This window comes from Saccostrea cucullata, unplaced genomic scaffold, assembly GCF_032062105.1.
Source record: "Saccostrea cucullata isolate Sc308-1 unplaced genomic scaffold, CSIRO_AGI_Scuc_v1 ctg637, whole genome shotgun sequence".
Classification (NCBI taxonomy): Eukaryota; Metazoa; Mollusca; class Bivalvia; order Ostreida; family Ostreidae; genus Saccostrea; species Saccostrea cuccullata.
Window position 1 is genome coordinate 143,150 of NW_026929309.1, and position 19,476 is coordinate 162,625.

At 33.7% G+C, this 19,476-nt stretch overlaps 4 protein-coding genes across 4 annotated transcripts; 1 reads left to right on the plus strand and 3 right to left on the minus strand.

Moving 5' to 3' along the window:
• Positions 1-3,517: 3,517 nt before the first annotated feature.
• On the minus strand, positions 3,518-4,363 carry LOC134280410 (E3 ubiquitin-protein ligase TRIM71-like). Its single transcript, XM_062762813.1, has one exon. The coding sequence runs from the start codon at positions 4,361-4,363 to the stop codon at positions 3,518-3,520; it is 846 nt and encodes a 281-aa protein (XP_062618797.1).
• Positions 4,364-4,437: 74 nt separating this feature from the next.
• Positions 4,438-5,175, minus strand: LOC134280411 (E3 ubiquitin-protein ligase TRIM45-like). The gene has a single exon (XM_062762814.1). It carries the CDS (start codon positions 5,173-5,175, stop codon positions 4,438-4,440), a length of 738 nt encoding a protein of 245 aa, XP_062618798.1.
• A 3,228-nt stretch (positions 5,176-8,403) lies between these two features.
• On the minus strand, positions 8,404-9,260 carry LOC134280412 (uncharacterized). The gene is made up of 2 exons (XM_062762815.1): positions 9,169-9,260; positions 8,404-8,746 (listed from the first exon to the last, which is right to left on the minus strand). The coding sequence occupies exons 1-2, from the start codon at positions 9,258-9,260 to the stop codon at positions 8,404-8,406; spliced, it is 435 nt and encodes a 144-aa protein (XP_062618799.1).
• Positions 9,261-12,335: 3,075 nt separating this feature from the next.
• On the plus strand, positions 12,336-17,927 carry LOC134280413 (uncharacterized). Its single transcript, XM_062762816.1, has 4 exons — positions 12,336-13,118; positions 15,358-16,254; positions 17,363-17,484; positions 17,765-17,927. Exons 1-4 carry the CDS (start codon positions 12,336-12,338, stop codon positions 17,925-17,927), a joined length of 1,965 nt encoding a protein of 654 aa, XP_062618800.1.
• Positions 17,928-19,476: the final 1,549 nt, after the last annotated feature.

Consider the following 19,476-nt stretch of genomic DNA (forward strand, 5'->3'; position numbering starts at 1 on the left):
AAATAAAGACAGCGAAGAGGTTCAAAACAACAAACTTTTAATTAGAAAACATTGATCACAAGGTTGTTCAACAAAGATATTTCTTCTCAACCCTTACACATATAATATACGCATTATATATCAAACTTGACTCTGAACAAACCTGTGCTCGGTGTTTGCGAAAGCTTTAAAGTGTGTACCTGTCAGTGATTTCTTTTGATATTTATGAAAATCAAAGAACCCTAATTTCATCACGCAGTTTCGTATGCTGCTTATATCTATTATTTGACATTTTTAGATTATGACTCAAATAATAAAGAATTAAAAAATTAATAATAGAAGTTTTTTAAGCTTTTGATAAATGTTCGAAATTTGACGATGTTACCGGGGACCACAGGTAAGCCTGAATGAGGTTTGTCCTTTGAGCTATTGTTTAAACATACTAAACTCAGTTTTTCACGGAAAATGAAGCAATGCATTTACAATGTACATAGTTGTGATATTTAAGCAATTCAAGATACAATACATGTATAGAGAAAAAAATTATATTTCCAACACTTTTTAAAGGAGTCCGATAATCCTCTCTGTGCTTTGAGCATTTCGGTGAAATCTGTTGTACCATGCCCAAAGTCCTTCTCTGGTTTTTTATTAGGTGTAGTAAAAGCCTTGTAGTCCTGATAATAATTCGATCAGTTTATTTCTAAAAAAAAAATGATTTTTCCAACGTTTCAGTACTTAATTATAAGATTGAAACTGGATATTCAATCACTATGTTTTACCTCATACTCACAGCATGCAGACACCCAGCATGCAGTCTCTATAACTTGGATCGTATCTTTTGATTTATTTTCTTTTTAAAGAATTCTATAAGTATAAATCTCTTAGTAAATTTATTGAAGTTTTTTATTTGATTGACTTGCATCCTTGGTACATGAGCATGCATGAGTTTAAAAACAAAACAAACTTTTGAATTTTTTTTTGGAAATGCTGAACATCCTTTTATAGCAATTTGCAGAGAATAAAAAAATAAAAAAAATTAATCTGAAAATACTAAGTGTTTAATTTGACAGTACCATTCATTATTTTCCTATCTTCAGGAAAAAACAAATTCTGTTGTGTAGGTGGACACGTTAAAATTTTTATTTGTCATATCAATATTTTATACTTCAATCACCAAAATTTACATTTATTTTTTCTAACATTTATTGTTGCTGGGGCAGAAGCATTTACAAAGTAATTCTACACTGTAGTCCGTTTTAAAAACAGACTAGGAAAAACGTATTATATCTTCCTCGATAATTGATGGATGATTATGTGTAATTAGATATTTGAGGTTTTGTTCCTGGTATCCAAATTTGCTCAATGACTCCAATCAGATATAGATTGTCATTTTATATCTCAAATTTTCATTTCTTATTTATATACCTGACATAAATACAATATACTCTTGTTTTACGTAAACTTTGAATATCATTGGAAGAATGCCTCATTGATTTCATTTTCTCATTGCTTTATTTATAAACTTGAAACAAAATACCATGCTGTGAGTATGAGAGATCTATAACTTAAAACTTTTTAAAAAGATATGTTCTACACGAAAGATACAATATATACAAACAGTATTCAAGTTGAAAAATCCATTAAAACAATACAAATCAGGAGCAGAGCAAACACGGGCCTTGAAGAAGTCCATTATATCTATCTATGTTCCAATCCCATCCTGTATGGTTGAAAACAAGAGAGTTATAGCTATTTAAAGTATAAGCCAATCAGATCGGAGCGCAGGAGCATGCATGTGTTTTCATGATTATTGCTATATATCATGTTGTAGGATATCCTAATGCATGGCTATGTTCAAAATTTCAAAGGATTTCGTCAAAAAACAAGAAAGATATTGAGACTATAGTTTCAGCCAGTTAGAGCGAAGAACACGTGCATGCGCGTGATATCTATTTTGACCATTTCATATTGTGTATGCTACTAATATATCCTTATATTAAGAGTTTCAAAGTATTTCATAAAAAATGTAAAAAAAAAAAAACTTCGCCTATATCAATTAAATCGGTCATTTCACGTGTTGCACGTACACGCTCTTGCAAGCATGTGCGCGCAAAATGAACTTCGTTTCGCAAACCTACATAACATGCCTACTGACCCTAAAAAGGTTTTACCTAAGCCGGATGTGTAGTTTACAAGATCACTCCCGGACGAAAAAGTACCCCGGAAGATGATTGATTGATTGATTGATTATATATTGTTTAACGTCCCTCTCGAGAATTTTTTACTCATATGGAGACGTCATCGTATGCCGAACATACAGAACATGCCTAATGATAGGTATTTATGGTACTGTTGATGTTCTTGTTTCATCGCCTTGTTGTCAATAGTTTGCCTTGTTTTAAGAATTGTTCATTCATAATGAATCAACTGAGAGACATAACCCTCATATGTATGCGATAAGGGTATACTGTCACATACCGGTAAGTAAGGTTTCGTTGACGATTGAAAATTTGAAGTCATGGCGTTTATCATAAAGATTTATTGTTTAACTTACTTCCAATTTTTAAGAGTCAGAGTTTGCTGTATCCTTCATTTCAACTCTATTCAGACACATTGAGTCGATGTACAAACGGAAGAAATTATCGACAACAGACAATACATCGTCGATATGATTATATACTTATGTCAAGTTGATGGTAATAGTCGGAAAATGTTTTCTTTCTTTTAATTTCTTCTCATGGATACGTTTTTAAATTAATTTGCTTCATATGAATACAAAAAATAAGTTAGATAAAAAAACGGGGTTCTATTATGGTGCAAGGCAACGATTCAGGGCGATTATTGAAATTAATATTTACTTGTAAACTTTTAGTGACTAAATGTTATCAAAATTCAGAGGTAGTCTCAGATACAGAGGTGTAGATACACACCATTAATAATTTTTCAGTCTCTCATTTCTAGCAAGATCCTCATAGCAGTTCCCTAACTCCTAGTATTAACAGAGATTACTAATTGAGAGTATTATCTATGATCAAAAAACGAAAACAATTTTTAACCCAGTTCATGCCTTATTTGCTTTATCTTATAGTTAAGGACTTATAATCAGATAAAAACGTGTATGTCAACGTCCTATTGCGGATTTGATTTTAATCAGAGAAACTTTTAATTTTATTGACTACATAACTTTCCTATTCTCAGATTGTCTATGTACAGTTTACAATTAATTTGTGAGTCCTGTGCAACCCTTTTTCATGAATAATCCATTGCAAGAACAAAAGGTTGTGTATAACATTTAAATGTCAGTTGATAAAACATACGGAGATAATGAACAGTATTCATGATCAAAAGTACATACAACAATACAAAATAGAGGCAGAGCAAACACAGACCTCAAAAATATTAGAGGTGAAATAAGGGCCATAAAGAAGAAAAATCAATATAATTATTGATATCATAATGATATGAATTATATAAATATGTAATTATCAAGAAAACGAGTTTCACGCTATCACCATCTAGCAAATTTTACTTAAACTCTTTACTTCGTATACTGGATCATCTTCACTTCTCCTTTTTCATACAATCCCACCCACAACTTCCCCTCATTGTCCAAACTCAGTCCGCGAGGTCTAGATAGATCACAATCATCTATACATCTCAGGAACTGTCCATCGTGATCAATAATGTGTAGGCAGTCGTTGGTCCAGTCTGTCACAATGATGTGACTCAGAGAATCTGTCACCAGCTCCTTGGAATTAAATGTTTCCTTCCTTTTGGCTGGTGTACCATCGTATTGGAATCGGAATCTTCCCGTCTTGTCTAAGACTACCACAGCGTCAGCATTACGGTCAGAGGCACATATATCTCCATTGCTGTTCTCTGCTACAAACAGCATATATTCACCACTTCCATAGATTGCTTTTTCATTCTCATCTTTAAATATTTCCTGCTTGACTTTCTCTCCCTGATATCGGACAATCTTGTTTTGATCTCCATTATAAAGATTGACCAATATATCACCTGATCTAGTGGTGCACATTCCTGCTGGTCTCCAATTATTTGGTGTGGTGATTATTACCTCTGATCGCCAATGTCTGTAAAGACTCACAGTTCTATTGTTATAATCGCTGTATATCAGATCTCCCTGTTTATTCACTGATATACAAATTAGTTCTTCTTCTTTTGGTACTGGGCTATCATGGGAGGAGTTTAATGTTAGTGTTACAGTATCATGCAGGGATCCAAGTTTTTCAACACATCTTATGGTTCTTCCTTTTTCTCTTACCCAACATTTATCATCTCCAGCACAAACTACTCTTAATAGTGGTTTGACTCCAGTAGGAAAAGTTGCAATAACTCTTGCTTTGCTTAATAACTCTTTCATAGATGTCTGTGTCAGTCTAACCTTGTATTCTCCAAGCTCGATACCGAGTTCTCTCTCTTGAACTGTGTTGGTTTTCAACAAAGGAATGAAAACATCAATAACTTCAGGAATATATCTCTGTATTCTTTCAGTCTGGAATTAAAGTTGGTGACTTGGGACACTTTATTCGACTGAAGCATTTCCTGATTTTCTTTAACTGTTTTGTTCATGTCTGCAATCAGGTCTCTGAGTTTGGCTTGATGTGATTTCAGGTCATCCAGGTGCTCATCTTTCTTGGACTGGGTCATGGAGCTCAGTTGATTTAAGATGTCATCTACTTCTTGGTGCCAAAACTTTCTTTGTTTCTCTTTTTCTTTTTCAAGTTCAATATATTTCCCCATAGTTTTGGTTATTTCTCCTTCCGTGTCTTCATTTTTCTTCATGCATTTAGGGAGAAGATCGGATTCGATTTCTTTAGTTTCTTTTTGGATTTCCTTTTTCTTGTCATTAAAGATGTCTGCTATATCTATCATGGTGTGCCCATTATGGGAAGTGATGACGCATTTCATGCAAACAGGGACATCACACAGTTTACACTGGCCCTCACACCAATGACTGGGGTGAAATTCACACTCTGGAAAAATTATTCGTATCTCTCCATGTTTGAAAGGATCGCTGTCATGGGTAATTGCCTTGTCCTTCTTCACAAGTTTGTTGATACATTCTTCACATAAACTGACTTGAGACCTGTTACAGAAATGTTGGATAGAGTTGTCGCATAGATCACATGAGATGATTTTTTGAGCACTGGAAATTGATGTATTGCTATCCATCTTCTTGCCTTATTGTCGAAACTTGAATCTGTATTTTTTTCAGTAGGAAACAAAAGGCAGCTGTGAAAGATAATAAATTCCAGAGTTCAGAAATCGGTCGCAACAGGATATGATGATCTATTTTTCTCAGTCATCTAAACTATTCTTCTTGCCACCGCCCCAATATTACTTATAGATTAGGGGTGTATTTTCATATTGATATTGTTATCATTTTCAACCAAACTTTTCAGAGTTCATATGAGTTCAGATATAGTTAGAGTTAGATAACGTGTAAAGATTACTTTAGTACATCTTTAATCATTCTGCAAACATTCAATTTTTGATACTAGTTTACGACGCAGAAAAAACTTCCTGAAGGATTTTTATTTCGTGAATAACTATCTTCACATTCAATTGATATTAATTGTAATGTCATTAATCACACAATTCACGGAATACTGACTATAAAAATAAAGATATGGGGTGGGGATAAGAACACAAAATCAGAAGTAGAGCCATCACGAAAATCCAAACCATAGGAGAGGGGACCAGGTGTCTCCATGAGTGAACATCCCCTGCCGACTGGTAATACCTACAGTACACTACTTTTCATGGTCGAGAAAGACGGAAAAATCCGTAGACAATTTAGAGTGTAAATAATAATATGAAAATGTCAATCAACATTTTTACTAAATGATGGATAATATTAGCGATTATTAGTTTTAACTTTAAACTGGATTCTGGATATTCTTCTGTCATCAAATTATATGTCAATAATTTGCCCTGTTTGAGTAATAAATCCATTGTAGAGCATGTCCTTGCTTGTCAAATCAACTGGAAGATATACGTGATATATAAATTTTACATAATTAATTTAAACTATAAAAAATTGATTTTATTGAGATTTTTTTGGACAAATAGTTAATTTTTTTTATCAAAGAATTAATGTTTAGATAGTGCAAAGGAAATTGACACTTAGAATTTATTTCAGGAATAATCGTCAAGCTCCACTATAAAGAGTGTCCGACTCGTATGTGTGATAGTTGGAAAAATGTGTTATGATGTTTTAATGAATGCCGTATATTGTCTGAGAGAAAATTAGATTGAGTGGACATTCCATCATCAAGAAAATACAGTTTTACTCTAGACTGCTAGTATTCTGATACGATAGAAAGTTTTATGTGTGTTTGTGTGTGAACGCATTGACATTTGTTTATGAGATTTTACTTGGTTATTTTCTGATGTACAAATCTTCTACATCTATGTTTCGAAAATTATCTTTAATAAATTTCATCACAAGTTCATTTGTGTCACATGTATTACATAAAGTCCATTACAAAAAAGGATATGGAAATAACGAACAGTATTCAATCTCAACGTCCATCAGAGGTGGGATCAGGTGCCATGGAGGAGTGAGCATCCCCTGCAGACCGGTCACACCCGCCGTGTGCTCGTTGTCATAAGTGGCGATGGTACATAGCTACATGTACATAAAAAAGAAGTTGGTGAAAGACAGCCTGAAGCCACATTGTTTATCATAATCGTTTACCTATTTTTAAAGTTGCATAGACACAGATTTGAAGTTTATATTTTTGTATAATATCACGACTTTTATAATGTAGTAGCATTTCACACAAAAATGAATTAAAAATCTTATTCATCTACACATGTAAAAGTTATTGAAACTTTAAAGTTATTATAAGATGAGAGTTTTAATATTTTTCATTAACACAAGATTGACACTTTTCCTGAGCAGTAAGAATAAAATTAAAATTTGTGAAATTACAAGGATGTGTCATTAAAAACCCAGCAAATTATTTAATGTTTGAATAACTTTTTTATAAACGAATGTTTTTAGTTTATTTTCGTGTGAAATGCGTTTACAATATATCAGTTGTGATATTATACAGAAAATATTTTCTTCAAATCTGTGTCTCTGCAACTTTAACGTCTTTACTAGTAAAATATACGTATTCACATATTGAACAATGTGTCTGACTTTAATTTGTTTAATATTCTATGTCAAGTTCAAAAGAAAATGAAGAGTGAACGAAGGGATAAAAATTAAATATTTTTATTTAATGCAAAGTCGTTAATATACATGTATCTTCCTGTTAAAATGAATAAAGACTGGTTACTTGAAGTCATCATTGTTGGGCATGTGGCAGCGCTTTTTACGACTTTTCTTTATTACGCCGCGGTTTTGAACCAACTGTGGGACGTGGAGACCGGTTCTTCGAATGTCCCGTATCGCGGTGGATGTAGGCACTGCTCAATGGCCTTGAGTGCTGAGCATAGCTATGAATTTGTAGCATTCCATCGGAAATCACTGTCTGAGTGAAATTTCTCAAGATCGACGTTAAAACAGCAAAAAGAACTTTTTAATATACAAAAATGTATTCAACATGTACAAAGGCAAAATAACTCTTCTTACCCAAAATATACCCATCAATTTTCTTGTTTTCTTACTGTTAATTTAACAGAATTTGATCCGATTTTCTGATCACCACACTGTGGTTTTCTGAATCCATATCACCACTCTCTGAAACTGATGACGTAGTACGCAAAAGCATGACGTTATTTTTCTTGCGCGTTAAAAAGTCCCTATTTATCATGCTTTGTTTTATGGATAATTATTATACAATTGATCTCTTAAGTTTTATTCTGCTATATTTAGCTATTTATAAGGGGGTATATAATAAATTTATCATTATAACAGTATCTTGATCCGAAGAGCCGTACCACCTCTCGTTGACAGGCGCGGATCATCAGATCAAACTCGATGCTTCGCGTCTCGTTAGATCTGATGATCCGTGCCTGTCAACTTGACGTGATACAACCCTTCGGATCAAGTTACTGTTATACATATATATATATATTTATAATACTTTGAAGTAAGATGGTATTTGCTTTCTTTATCATTCTAAACAACGTGTTAATGTTCACCATGTAAAGTCTGCAGTGTGTTGTAAAGTCATCGTGAAAATTTGCAAAAATGCTTTTGTAAAAAGATATGCATATTTCATTATATGCAACTTTATAATGTAATTATGAACTTACAAACAACATGTAACAAATTGTAATAGCTTGTATGTCATAATTTGAAATGCTTTAAATTCTAAATATATGTCTATCTCGTGTACTGAATCACCTTCACGTCTCCTTTTTCATATAAGCCAACCCACAACCTCCCCTCACTGTCCAAACCCAGTCATAGAGGCCTTGATAATTTGAAATTATCCACACATCTCAAGAACTCCCCATTTGATCCAGAATGTGTAAACAGTCGTTTGTCCAGTCTGTCACTATGATCTGACTCATGGAATCTGTCACTAGCTCATTGGGATCAAATTTCTTCTTCCCTATGGCAGGCGTACCATCTTTTTGGAATCGTGCTCTTCCTGTCTTGTCCACCACTACCACATCGTCAGCATTACGGTCAGAGGCACATATATCTCCATTGTTGTTCTCTGCAACAAAAAGAGTCCACTTACCCCTTCCATAGATAAATTTATCATTTTCATCTTTAAATATCTCCTGCTTGACCTTCTTTCCCTGATAACGGACAATCTTGTTTTTTGTCTCCAATATACTGATTAACCAATATGTCTCCTGATCTGGTAACGTTGAGTCCTGTTGGTTTCCAGTCCCTTTGTGTTGTGATCAATGTCTTTGTTTTTCCGTGTTTTATAATATTCACAGATTTATTCCCATAATCACTGTATATTACGTCTCCACTTCTGGTCTCAGAGATATCTTCAGGTTGTGAATCACAACAGTTTCCTGTAATGACCCGTTTATGTCTAGACAGTCTAGACAGTCTACGATACCGTTTTTTTTACTAGCCAAAACTTTCTTTTCATAAACAGGCCAACATGTGTAGTGGTTTGATTCCTGTAGGAATGGCTTTGTCAGGGAACCTTGTATTCACTCAACTCTTTACTAAGTTGTCTCCTTTGATCTGTGTTTCTTTGAAGTACATAAACTGACAAATCTATATCTAGACCGATATACCTGTATTCCACGAGTCTAGATTTGAAGTTTGTGATTTTAGCAACTTGATTGGACTTGATAATTTCTTTGTTTTCTTGAACTGTTTTAATCATGTCTGAAACTAGGTTTTTGAGTTTGGTTTGGTGTGATTTAAGTTCAGGTGGTTATCTCACGTATATTTGAGCAAACACCTCAGCTCATTAAAGATGCCATAAATTTTCTGTGCCTTTCTCTTTCTTTTTTAACCTCATAAAATTTTTCCTGTGTTTGAACTTTCTCCTTTCTATATGATTTTCTCCTGATTTTCCTTCTGAATATATGTTTACTTGTCAATGAAGTTGTTTGACATATCCTGTAGTCATGTCCAATATGAAAAGAAATGATGCATTTCATGCAAACAATAATGTCACACTGTTGACAGTAGCCCTCATATCTTTGTTCGGTGTGTGGAAATGCTAGTTGTATCTTTCTGGATTTGAAAGGAACACTGTCGTTTGGGAGAGACTGGAGCTCTTCCACATGTGCACTGACACAATCTACACACGAACTGACTTGACATTTGTTACAAAAGTGCTTGTTGGTTTCATCACACAGGTCACACGTGATGATTTCCTGAGCCCATAAGTTGGGAGTGACCCTTTCATAACTCTAATGAATCTGTAAATAAATTATTAATGCAGAAAATTGATTGAATGCTCCATTTTTCAAAGTTAAAATTATTTTTGGAGATTTTTTGAATCATTGATCAAAGACAAAGTTCTTTGAGGGTACATAGATTACTCCTTGGTTATATGCATTCTTTTTGAAACAGTGTTATGATAATATATCAATTATAAGTTTAATATTAATAGAATCACAAAGCATAACGATGTTTTGCAATTTTTTAACAATTATCTTTATCTTTTTTACAAAATGATCAATTACGGTTTTATTGTATGAAAACTACAACAGAAAAATTATTTATTTCATTCCCAGATCTATTTCTTACATTAACTTTAGTATTATTAAACCCTCGATATGCTCAATGCAAGGCAAATACCAGGAGCACTTACAATTTTTGTCGAGAGAAATCAGTGATACACTTATATTAACTCAATTATTTTTGTAATAAATACCTTTTTTGTCTGAAAGATAGAAGATTGTGGGCGGGATGATAAACGTTGAACTTTAATATCTAAACTTCAAGTATACAAAGTTATTTACAAGCAAGCTTCAAATGGTTGTGAAATGTGACAAAATACCCAAAAAACAAAGCAACCTACAAAATAGTTTGAATACTATGCATTGATTACGACAGAGAAATTAAATATACCTTATCAGCTGAAGTAGCGTTATACTAAACACCGCTCTTACATGAACCAGAATGAAAAATACTTTAAATACTTACGGTTTGGTGTTTATTCCTCGTTGTCATTTAGTAAGATGTACAATTTCGGAGTATTTCTTCTTCATTCATATTTTAGGTTTTTATTTTCTATTCTCCATACTACAGTGCCTACCTGGTAAAAGCGGCAGTTTCTTTTATGAGTGGTGTTTTAAGTACTTGTACATACTGTCCTTAAGTGGTATCACCTATAAAGACAAATCAAATCGACTAATCAGATTCTGCATTGAAATTGTTATAGTTTTATATATTGGTTCTTATTAATTAAATCTATACTTCTTAAAAGTCTGATATTTTATTACCAAAGTTTTATTGAAAGTCATAAAGTAGATATTTGACTTAGATCGAGACTTAGATCTTAGATCGAGTAAGATATTTGACCTTTCGATGAGATATTGGACCTTTTGATGACATACTTGACTTTTTTATGACATATTGGACCTTTATAAGAGATAATGAACATTTCGATAAAATATAGGATCTTTCGATGACATATTAGACCTTTCGATGAATTATTGGGTTTTTTGCTGAGATAATGGAACGCTTACGTCACATTGTGGCCTTGATCAGATTAATCTTGTACTCATTCATTGGTGTTTGATAGTGGCAGAATTACTCGAGGTTAAATGAAATATACTAGTTAAGTAAATTTAAATTATGGAAGCTAGCACAAGATACATGTATGTCTGAAAATAAATAAATAAAAAAAGGTATTTCAAAACGTTTATTCTCCGTGTTCTCGTGCAACATGCGTTTTGTCGACCCATCGAACCAAAATGTTGGCTTACAGCCCCAGGCAAACAGTTGGTTCTTGGGTCAGAAAAACGCATGTTGCCATCGAACTTAGTCAACAAAATTAATGTATAATAAGTATCATTTCATTATAAATAGGGATTTGACCTATAGGGCCGGGCTTGGTTTTATTCTCTACAAAAAGCTTGCAGATTTCCGTTTTGATTAATAACATTAGGCTGAATACATATAACGATTTGTTTTTCCTAAATCTTTATTTCAGTGAGTAGAGATAGGAGCTGAGCCCTTTCATAGATTTCTGAGTTTGTTATCTCCAAACATAATAATTGATATTTTTCTTTACTTCTCATTGTGCTTAATGGTAATGTCTACTGTCTCTGAAATTCTATTCTTTACGTTCAGGCTATTTATCCGTGGATATATTAAAACATGCCATTAATGTGTGCAAAATATATAAGCCTAAATGAAATCCAAGAAAAACAGTTTCTGATATATGTAGACAAAGTCAAAGTGATTAGATTCTAAGGAATATATACAAATGAAATTCATCGCAGCTCAATGCTGCCAAGAATACCTGTATCGAGTAACACAAAGTGAGCTTTTCTTGTCCTTGGAGAAAGTGTGCTTAAATTGTTCCGCCTGACTGACAACTGTACATTGGATTGTTACGATCTGATCTCTCTTTAGTATTCCTTATATCAAGAATTGGCATGCATAAAGGATAGATAATTGAAAGTAAATACAGAGGTCTATAAAAAAAAATAAAATAGTCTATGAAAAGGCGAAAAATTAAAACTATAAAAGTTTTAGGGAGAGTTACAGCCCTTGTCATGGTCGACACGGATTTTTTACCGCTCCGAGTACTTGCTTAGGTTTTGGTCTGTGAATTCTTTATTCGAGAGCGACCCATGCCTGAGAATCAACAGATGTTTCACCGCTATAGTATGCAGGTATAACAGGTATAGTGAAAGTGCATTACTTAGTATTTAGCTTGCATAACTATTTGCACATCTAAACAAGTCGGTGAACAGTTCATCGAACACTACTCAGCATGTCAAAAGTATCGAGGCATTTGTCTCTACACTTCTCTACCAAATATTTCAAGGGTATAACTCACGAGGATATATTGAATGGTTTACTGGAAAAAGTTGAAAACAATGACATTAAAGCTATTCAAATTACCGAAAGTGATTGCATAATTACTCTTCGAGATAGTCAGGTGAAGGAAAATCTTCTTATGTCGGATTTAACGGTCAGAAACAGAAACATCACTCTGATTGATGTAGAGAAACAAATAACAAATGTTACCATTAAAGATGCCCCAGTCGAACTAGACGATTCCTTCATCGTCACACACATGATGGTCTATAGACAGGTAGTGTCAGGTTCAATAAAACGAGGTACAATTAAAAACACAAGTATTGAAACCGGAACAAGATACCTACAAATCTTAAACTGTGTTTCGACTCTCCCCAATCGAACACACTACGGAGATCACGAAGTTCGATTATTTGCTGATAACAATAGAACACAGTGTCTATATTGTAAAAATACCGATCACCCGTCGTTTAAATGCCCAAACAAACCTGATCAAAAAGTAGTGTGCTTTAAATGCAATAAATCAGGTCACATAGCATTTAACTGTCAAAACGACCCAGTGTGTCGATACTGTAAACAAGAAGGTCACGACAAAGACGACTGTCAAAAACTTGCTGAAAAACTTGCCCTAAAATATGGAAAATATGCCTCCGAAATTCTGGAAGGTAACGAAGCGATGCATGATGATGAAAGCGCTGAACAAAATGGTGAAAATGATGAACCCATCGACACAATAGTACTCGGTGCATTAAATTGAAATTGCAGCAGGCTCCCAAAACTGACCCCTGTGTCTGTGTCAGGAGCAGCATATGAAAACATGTCAGAGTTGTTAAATCATGCGAATAAGAAACTTGGTGATTCTATACCCCAAAATATCATAGTAAATCTAGGCACAAATGATATATCAAGGCATCGGGACAACCCTAGTGAAATAAATGTAAACGTGCTTATGGGTCTCAATAAATTAAAGAAACCTATCCATCGGCAACTATAAGTGTCAGCACGATTATTCCAAGGAAAGGTAATGGTGCCGTAATAAAAAAATGAAATGAAACAACAAACACAGTGAACATCTTCCTGAAAAAACTTTGCGAAAAGGATCACAGAACTCAGATGATTGACACATACAGTCTTTTCGTAAATGATCAAGGTCACGCGATCAAATCATTGTACGACCCTACCGATCCAAGTGGCGTGCACATAAGCAGTGAAGGTGCCGGAAAAATTGCGATGGCGTTTCTCGAGCAAAAAGAAACTTTGGATGACAGTGAACCTCAGACCCCAAGCATGTCAAAACGAAAATTAAGTTCTCATACACTGCCATCCGCGGAGAAGCAAGGCAAATGTCCCAAAATTTATTGAATGTAGCGAATGTACGTGAACCTTACATAATTTAACATTGTATAATAATGTACATATGTTTGGGTATGTGTTTTTTTTTTTTAACAGTCATTTTTTGTGCAATGTATACTAACGATTTGCATTTAAGCATGTGTTCATAGGAATAAATACAAACATGTACATGTTTAGCACGTTCAATTTTTTTTTCAAATCAAATATTTATGAGGGAAATTCTTTTTATTACCCCCAAAAATTGTACACATTTAGCATGTTTATTTTTTTTTTAAATCAAATATTGATAAGCGGGAAAAAAACTTTTTATTACCCCTACAAATTGTCAAAGTCTTTGCATATATCATCTATAAACGTTAACGGATTAAGGGATAAAAGAAAAAGAATGTGTATATTTTCATGGTTGAGCAAGCGTACCTGTAAATATGATGTAGTTTGTTTACAAGAGACTCACGGAACTGATTTAGATACCGAGAGATGGAAACATGAATGGAAAGAATTTAACGGTACTAATTCTATATGGAATAACTGGTCTAGTGAATCACGCGGTGTTGGCATATTATTTATGAAAAAAAAATGAATTAAAAGTTAGCGAAGTTTTCTTAGCGAAGCCCAACCTGTTTAACGGACAAAATGGTGTTTTGGCCAACTTTGGAGGTTTATTGTACAGTTTTAAGTAATAGACATTAGGTATAAAATACAAATTTGAAAAATTTAAACATATATACGATAGAAAATAACAAATAAAGATTAATTTTTGAATGTCACTTTTTCCGGGATATTCTTCTCTCCTATAGGTCAATTCTTTTGTCAAAGAGAATACATCAGTTAATGTTATGGCTGATGTAGTGGCGTAGAAATTCTAAAATATGACAGAATATCATTTATTATCCTTTCCCACAGCTTTAGCTTGCATGAAGGCATAGTGAAAACTTTAATTGACTTTGCTATAATATATGATTGTAATTTGTAATTAAACTCATGGTCTATGAAAATTATCTGCATTTTTATCTGGTTCTATAAATTTTTACCAGTAGGACTCTAATAACCAATTTATTGGAGAAATGCAACACCAAATATCAGGTTTATATCATGATCAATATTGCCTTTTAAATTTCTCGATAGTAGTTTTTATTAGGTGAAAAAATGGATCACTGATAAAAATAAGTAAACAGAATGCACATGGTAAATGACATGATAAATAGGTAACTAGGTAGACTCGTATGACCTGTTCTTATCTTACAAAAAATATACTTATATCGCGCCTATCAATGAGACAGGCAAGACAAATCTAAAACCAGGAAAAATAAAATATCAAACCGAAAGTTCTTTCAAGTCTGGTGTATATTGAGAAAGGGAGATGAGATACTTACTGTTTCTTAACAGTCGGCTTTGACAAGTAGGAACTATACAGGTAACTCAATACAGATTTTCATTACAGTTTATCATTATAGATACCTTTAAATATTATTTCAATTAAGCTATATTCTCTTTTTTCCGAATGTTTTACTTCGCTCTCTGAATAAATTTTTTAGTACAGTGTAGTTGATGCTGAAATGGTCATTCAATGCATCTAATTTATGTAACTTTTATTTATTCTTTTTTTTAAATTATAATTTCAGTTCCTGCTAGAGACAATGGCCACTTCTTCTTCCTGGGCACAAGAGCTGATCACCTGTGACCTTTGTCCTAAGCCTACTCAGCAGTTCTGTAACAACTGTCAAGTCAGTTTGTGTTTGGACTGTGTCAGCAAACATGTGGATACATTCAAGTCTCAAACACACGACATTGTTCATTTCACCAACAGGAAGATACAACCAGTGTTTCCTGAGTGTAAGGTTCACTCCAACCAGAGATGTGAGGCCCACTGCCAAAAGTGTGATGTCCATGTTTGTCTGAAATGCATTCTTAGTTCCCATAGAGGACACAATATAGTAGAAATGCAGGAGATTTCCAATGAACTGAAAAATGAAATTGAAAAAGAAAATCAAGAAATTGAATCCATTATTCTTCCCAAATACATGACCAAAATGAACAATATAGTCAGAAAAATATCCATATCAACAGCCAAATTTGATGAACTTGAAAAAGAAGCAGAAAAGCAAAGAAAACTATGGCACAAAGAAGTGCAAAACATCTTCAGCGAACTTAGATCTTTGATCAGGTCCAGCAGATACAAATATCTCAGTTCTCTTAAATCTCATGAATCCAAGTTAAAAAATCTTATTCTAGATATACTGCAAACTGTTGAACAAAACAAAGAAATCTTGCAGACTAATAGGGTGTCTGAAGTCAAATACTACAAATCCAAACTGGAGGAATACAGAGACATACCTGCTGATATTGATGGCAAAATCCCCCCAATGAATACAACAACTGTCCAAGGGAGAAAACTTAGCATAAAATTAGGAGAATACAAGGCTACATTAACACAGACTGCATTACCAAGGCCAACAGATGAAGTTCCCTATTTATCTACGAGAGAGTTATTAGACAAAGCCAGAGTGATATCCACCAAAGTTAACCGTTTATTATGTTCCCCAAACGAAGTTGGGGAACATATTGTTTTTACAATGTTTCTTCTTCTTCTTATTTTTTTTCTTCTTCTTCTTCCTGGGTACTTTTTTGTCCGGGAGTGATCTTGTAAACTGTTCATGCGATTTAGGTCAAGTTTTTTAGGGTCAGAAGACATGTTATGTAGATTTACGGAATCAATGTCTTTTTGCACGAACGAGTCTGCAAGAGCGCGCACGTGCAACACGTGAAATAACCAATATAATAGATATAACAGCAAATTTTCAAATTTTTTTGAAAGAAATGCTTTGAAATTCATAATGTGAGGATAAATTAGTAGTAGAGAAATAACGAAATGGTCATTAAAGCAAGATCTCACGCGCATGCACCTACACTTTGCTCTGATTGGCTAAAACTAAAGTCTCAACATCTTTCTTGTTTTTCGACAAAATCCTATGAAATTTGAACATATTCATGCACTATGAAGATCTATTGCAAGACATATAAGAATTATCATGAAAGCATGCGCATGCACGTACGTGTGCTGAAATCTGATTGGCTGAAACTTTCAATGCCTATAACTTTCTAAGTTCTTAACGAAACAGGATGAAATTCAAAATATGAATAGGTATAATAGATTCCTACATTATGCTACTATATGTATCGCATTTTACTGCAGGACATCATGCATGTATGCACTTGTGCACGCACAATACGTAAAATCGCCAATATTTTCAAATAACAGTAACATATATATTTTTATGATATTTTTATTGATACTCGCTATATAAAGATATGTTAATGGTTTAAACAACATGTCATGATCATCTTGCATGTGCATGCAAGTATGCGCGCGTGCAATACGTTAAATGAATTATAATTGATATCATTGTAGTTTTAATAATTCTTTCCTTTGATACTGAGCATATTTTTTTTAAAAAAGTCTCACTGGAAAATGGCACAACAGGGAGTTGGGGAGCGTTTGGGGAACATCTGTGACATTCCCCGTTACAATTAAAACTAGTTGAGAGTGGCCTGTGTAGGAACAGGTAAAGCTTGGGTAAGTGGTAACACAATGACATATACTGTGTTGATATACATGGGTCTGTACAGAAATCTTTTTCTACCGAATGTTTAATCTGTCCTAATGACATCTCCGTGACCAGACAGGGAGACCTGTTCTACAGTAGTGATATCAATCAAACTGTCAGTCAGTCAGAAGTAGAAAGGCAAGGGTAAGGATCATTACACCAGGCTGGATACCATGAAGACCTGGTCAGGGTTGCAACTGGTCAGTGTCTATGGTAACAGATTATACAAAATACTACGTTATCAGAAAGAAATACTGAAGCAGGAAAAGATGAACATGGAAATACAATTTTCGAAAAAGGAAATAGTATATTAAATCTTGCAGCAAAAATAATGGATACATTTGTATGTCTGATCGTAATGTTGACATTGTGGTCGTAGTGGACAAGACAGGAAGAGTCTGATTCCGATATGATGGTACACCAGCCAGAAGAGGAAATCATTTATTCCTGGGAAGATAGTGACAGATTCAATGAGTCACATCATTGTGGTGGATGATATCAATACGTGTCTACACATTCTAGATCAGAATGGACAGTTCCTGAGATGTATGGATAATTATGGATTAGAGAGACCTTGTTGTGGGTAGTGTGTAGACAGTGAGGGGAGGTTATGGGTAGGATTAAAGGATTCAGAAGATATAAAAGTGATTCAGTACTTGAAATAAACATAGACTGTGTCTTAATTATAAGAGAATGACAGAACCTATCTTATATACTTGATATGTACATTAATTAATAGAAATAAACACACTAAACAAGCAGTATTTATCTAAGACAGATATCTTCATGTATATAGTTTTGCAAAGTATGAATATAACAATAAATATATTCAATACAGTATTTTCATATCTATGTGAAAAATGAACTTCTAAGTAAAAAGACAATGGAGAAGAACTTAACAAATTATCAAACAGATGATATTAATTAAATTACATGTGCTGTATATAACTTTTGTGAAGTTCAATGAAGTAGAGATTTAAATTTAAATTTCTCATTTATATTTTAAATTAAACAGCAAGAACCTTACATTCTCTCTCTCTCTCTCTCTCTCTCTCTCTCTCTCTCTCTCTCTCTCTCTATTTATCCCAAATTTATCCTGTGGATATCAATGGATATATTTTTATGCTATCCTACAGCTGAGATCTCATAATGGGTTTTGCTAGAGTTATGAAGTATTTAAAATAAAATGGATTCCTATATAAAACAATGAAAAACATTGATAGTGATGTATAAAATACAAAACATAAAATTCCCTTGATTTGTGGATAGATATGATTTTAATCCAACAAGTCGTGTGTTTTTAATCCCCTGGCCTCTACTGCCTTATAAAAACAACACACCTCATTGGATAAAAATCATATCCAACCACAAATCATGAATAAGTGCAGTGGATACTATCCATGAGATAGACCCTTGATTTATCCAAGAGTATGCTGTATCATTAGTACTTTCGTTTTTCAATTTGACAAAACCCGCCCTTGCTTCAGGATGTTAATTTATCTAGACTTCTTTTTGATAAAGATTTTGCATTGTGTTATCAAATTGATGCTTATTAGCGAAATTTTCATTTAAACTAGAAAAGGCTTGGTTTACCTCAGAGAAATGTCTTGTTTTTTACTGGCTACTACGGAAATGGATATCAATGTTTCCCCAAACTGTTCTCATTAGCTGACGTCATGACTTCAGACAGTACTTGATTTAGCAAATGGACAAAAGCCAATGCATTGAACCTAATTATTATCACATTATTTTACATAATATTTACCCAAACTCTTATGCAGTTCAGTAAGAGTGCTTGCTATGTGATGGGGAGGTCGTGAATTAAAATCTCGACAGTGACTGACCTAAGTCGATAAACGAGAGGCCCATTGGCTTATAGTTCACCTGAGTATCATGTAGCAAGTTTCAAACAAATGAATTTGGTTCGTGTTTTAAACTATGACTAGAGGACATAAAATTCACAATTGTGAAAGAAGAAGCATTGCTCATTTTAAATATATAAGTTGCATGCTTTAAATTTGATCAAAGAAAATGTGCATTTCTATTTCTTTGTAAAAATCAGCAAAAATTGGTAGTGCCCCACCATACGAGAACCGCTAGCTGACCCAGCTGGAGCCACACATTTCACATTTTTGG

Excerpts from the sequence above, each read along its gene's own strand:
- LOC134280410 (XM_062762813.1), bottom strand. The coding sequence starts at position 4,363 with ATGAAAGAGTTATTAAGCAAAGCAAGAGTTATTGCAACTTTTCCTACT.
- LOC134280411 (XM_062762814.1), bottom strand. The coding sequence starts at position 5,175 with ATGGATAGCAATACATCAATTTCCAGTGCTCAAAAAATCATCTCATGT.
- LOC134280412 (XM_062762815.1), bottom strand. The coding sequence starts at position 9,260 with ATGATTAAAACAGTTCAAGAAAACAAAGAAATTATCAAGTCCAATCAA. Across the intron at positions 8,747-9,168 it reads TCTAGACTCGTGGAATACAG|TATATTGGAGACAAAAAACA; the intron begins GTATATCGGTCT and ends TTGGTTAATCAG.
- LOC134280413 (XM_062762816.1), top strand. The coding sequence starts at position 12,336 with ATGTCAAAAGTATCGAGGCATTTGTCTCTACACTTCTCTACCAAATAT. Across the intron at positions 16,255-17,362 it reads CCAGAGTGATATCCACCAAA|AAATCTTTTTCTACCGAATG; the intron begins GTTAACCGTTTA and ends GGGTCTGTACAG. Across the intron at positions 17,485-17,764 it reads TCAGAAGTAGAAAGGCAAGG|CCAGAAGAGGAAATCATTTA; the intron begins GTAAGGATCATT and ends ATGGTACACCAG.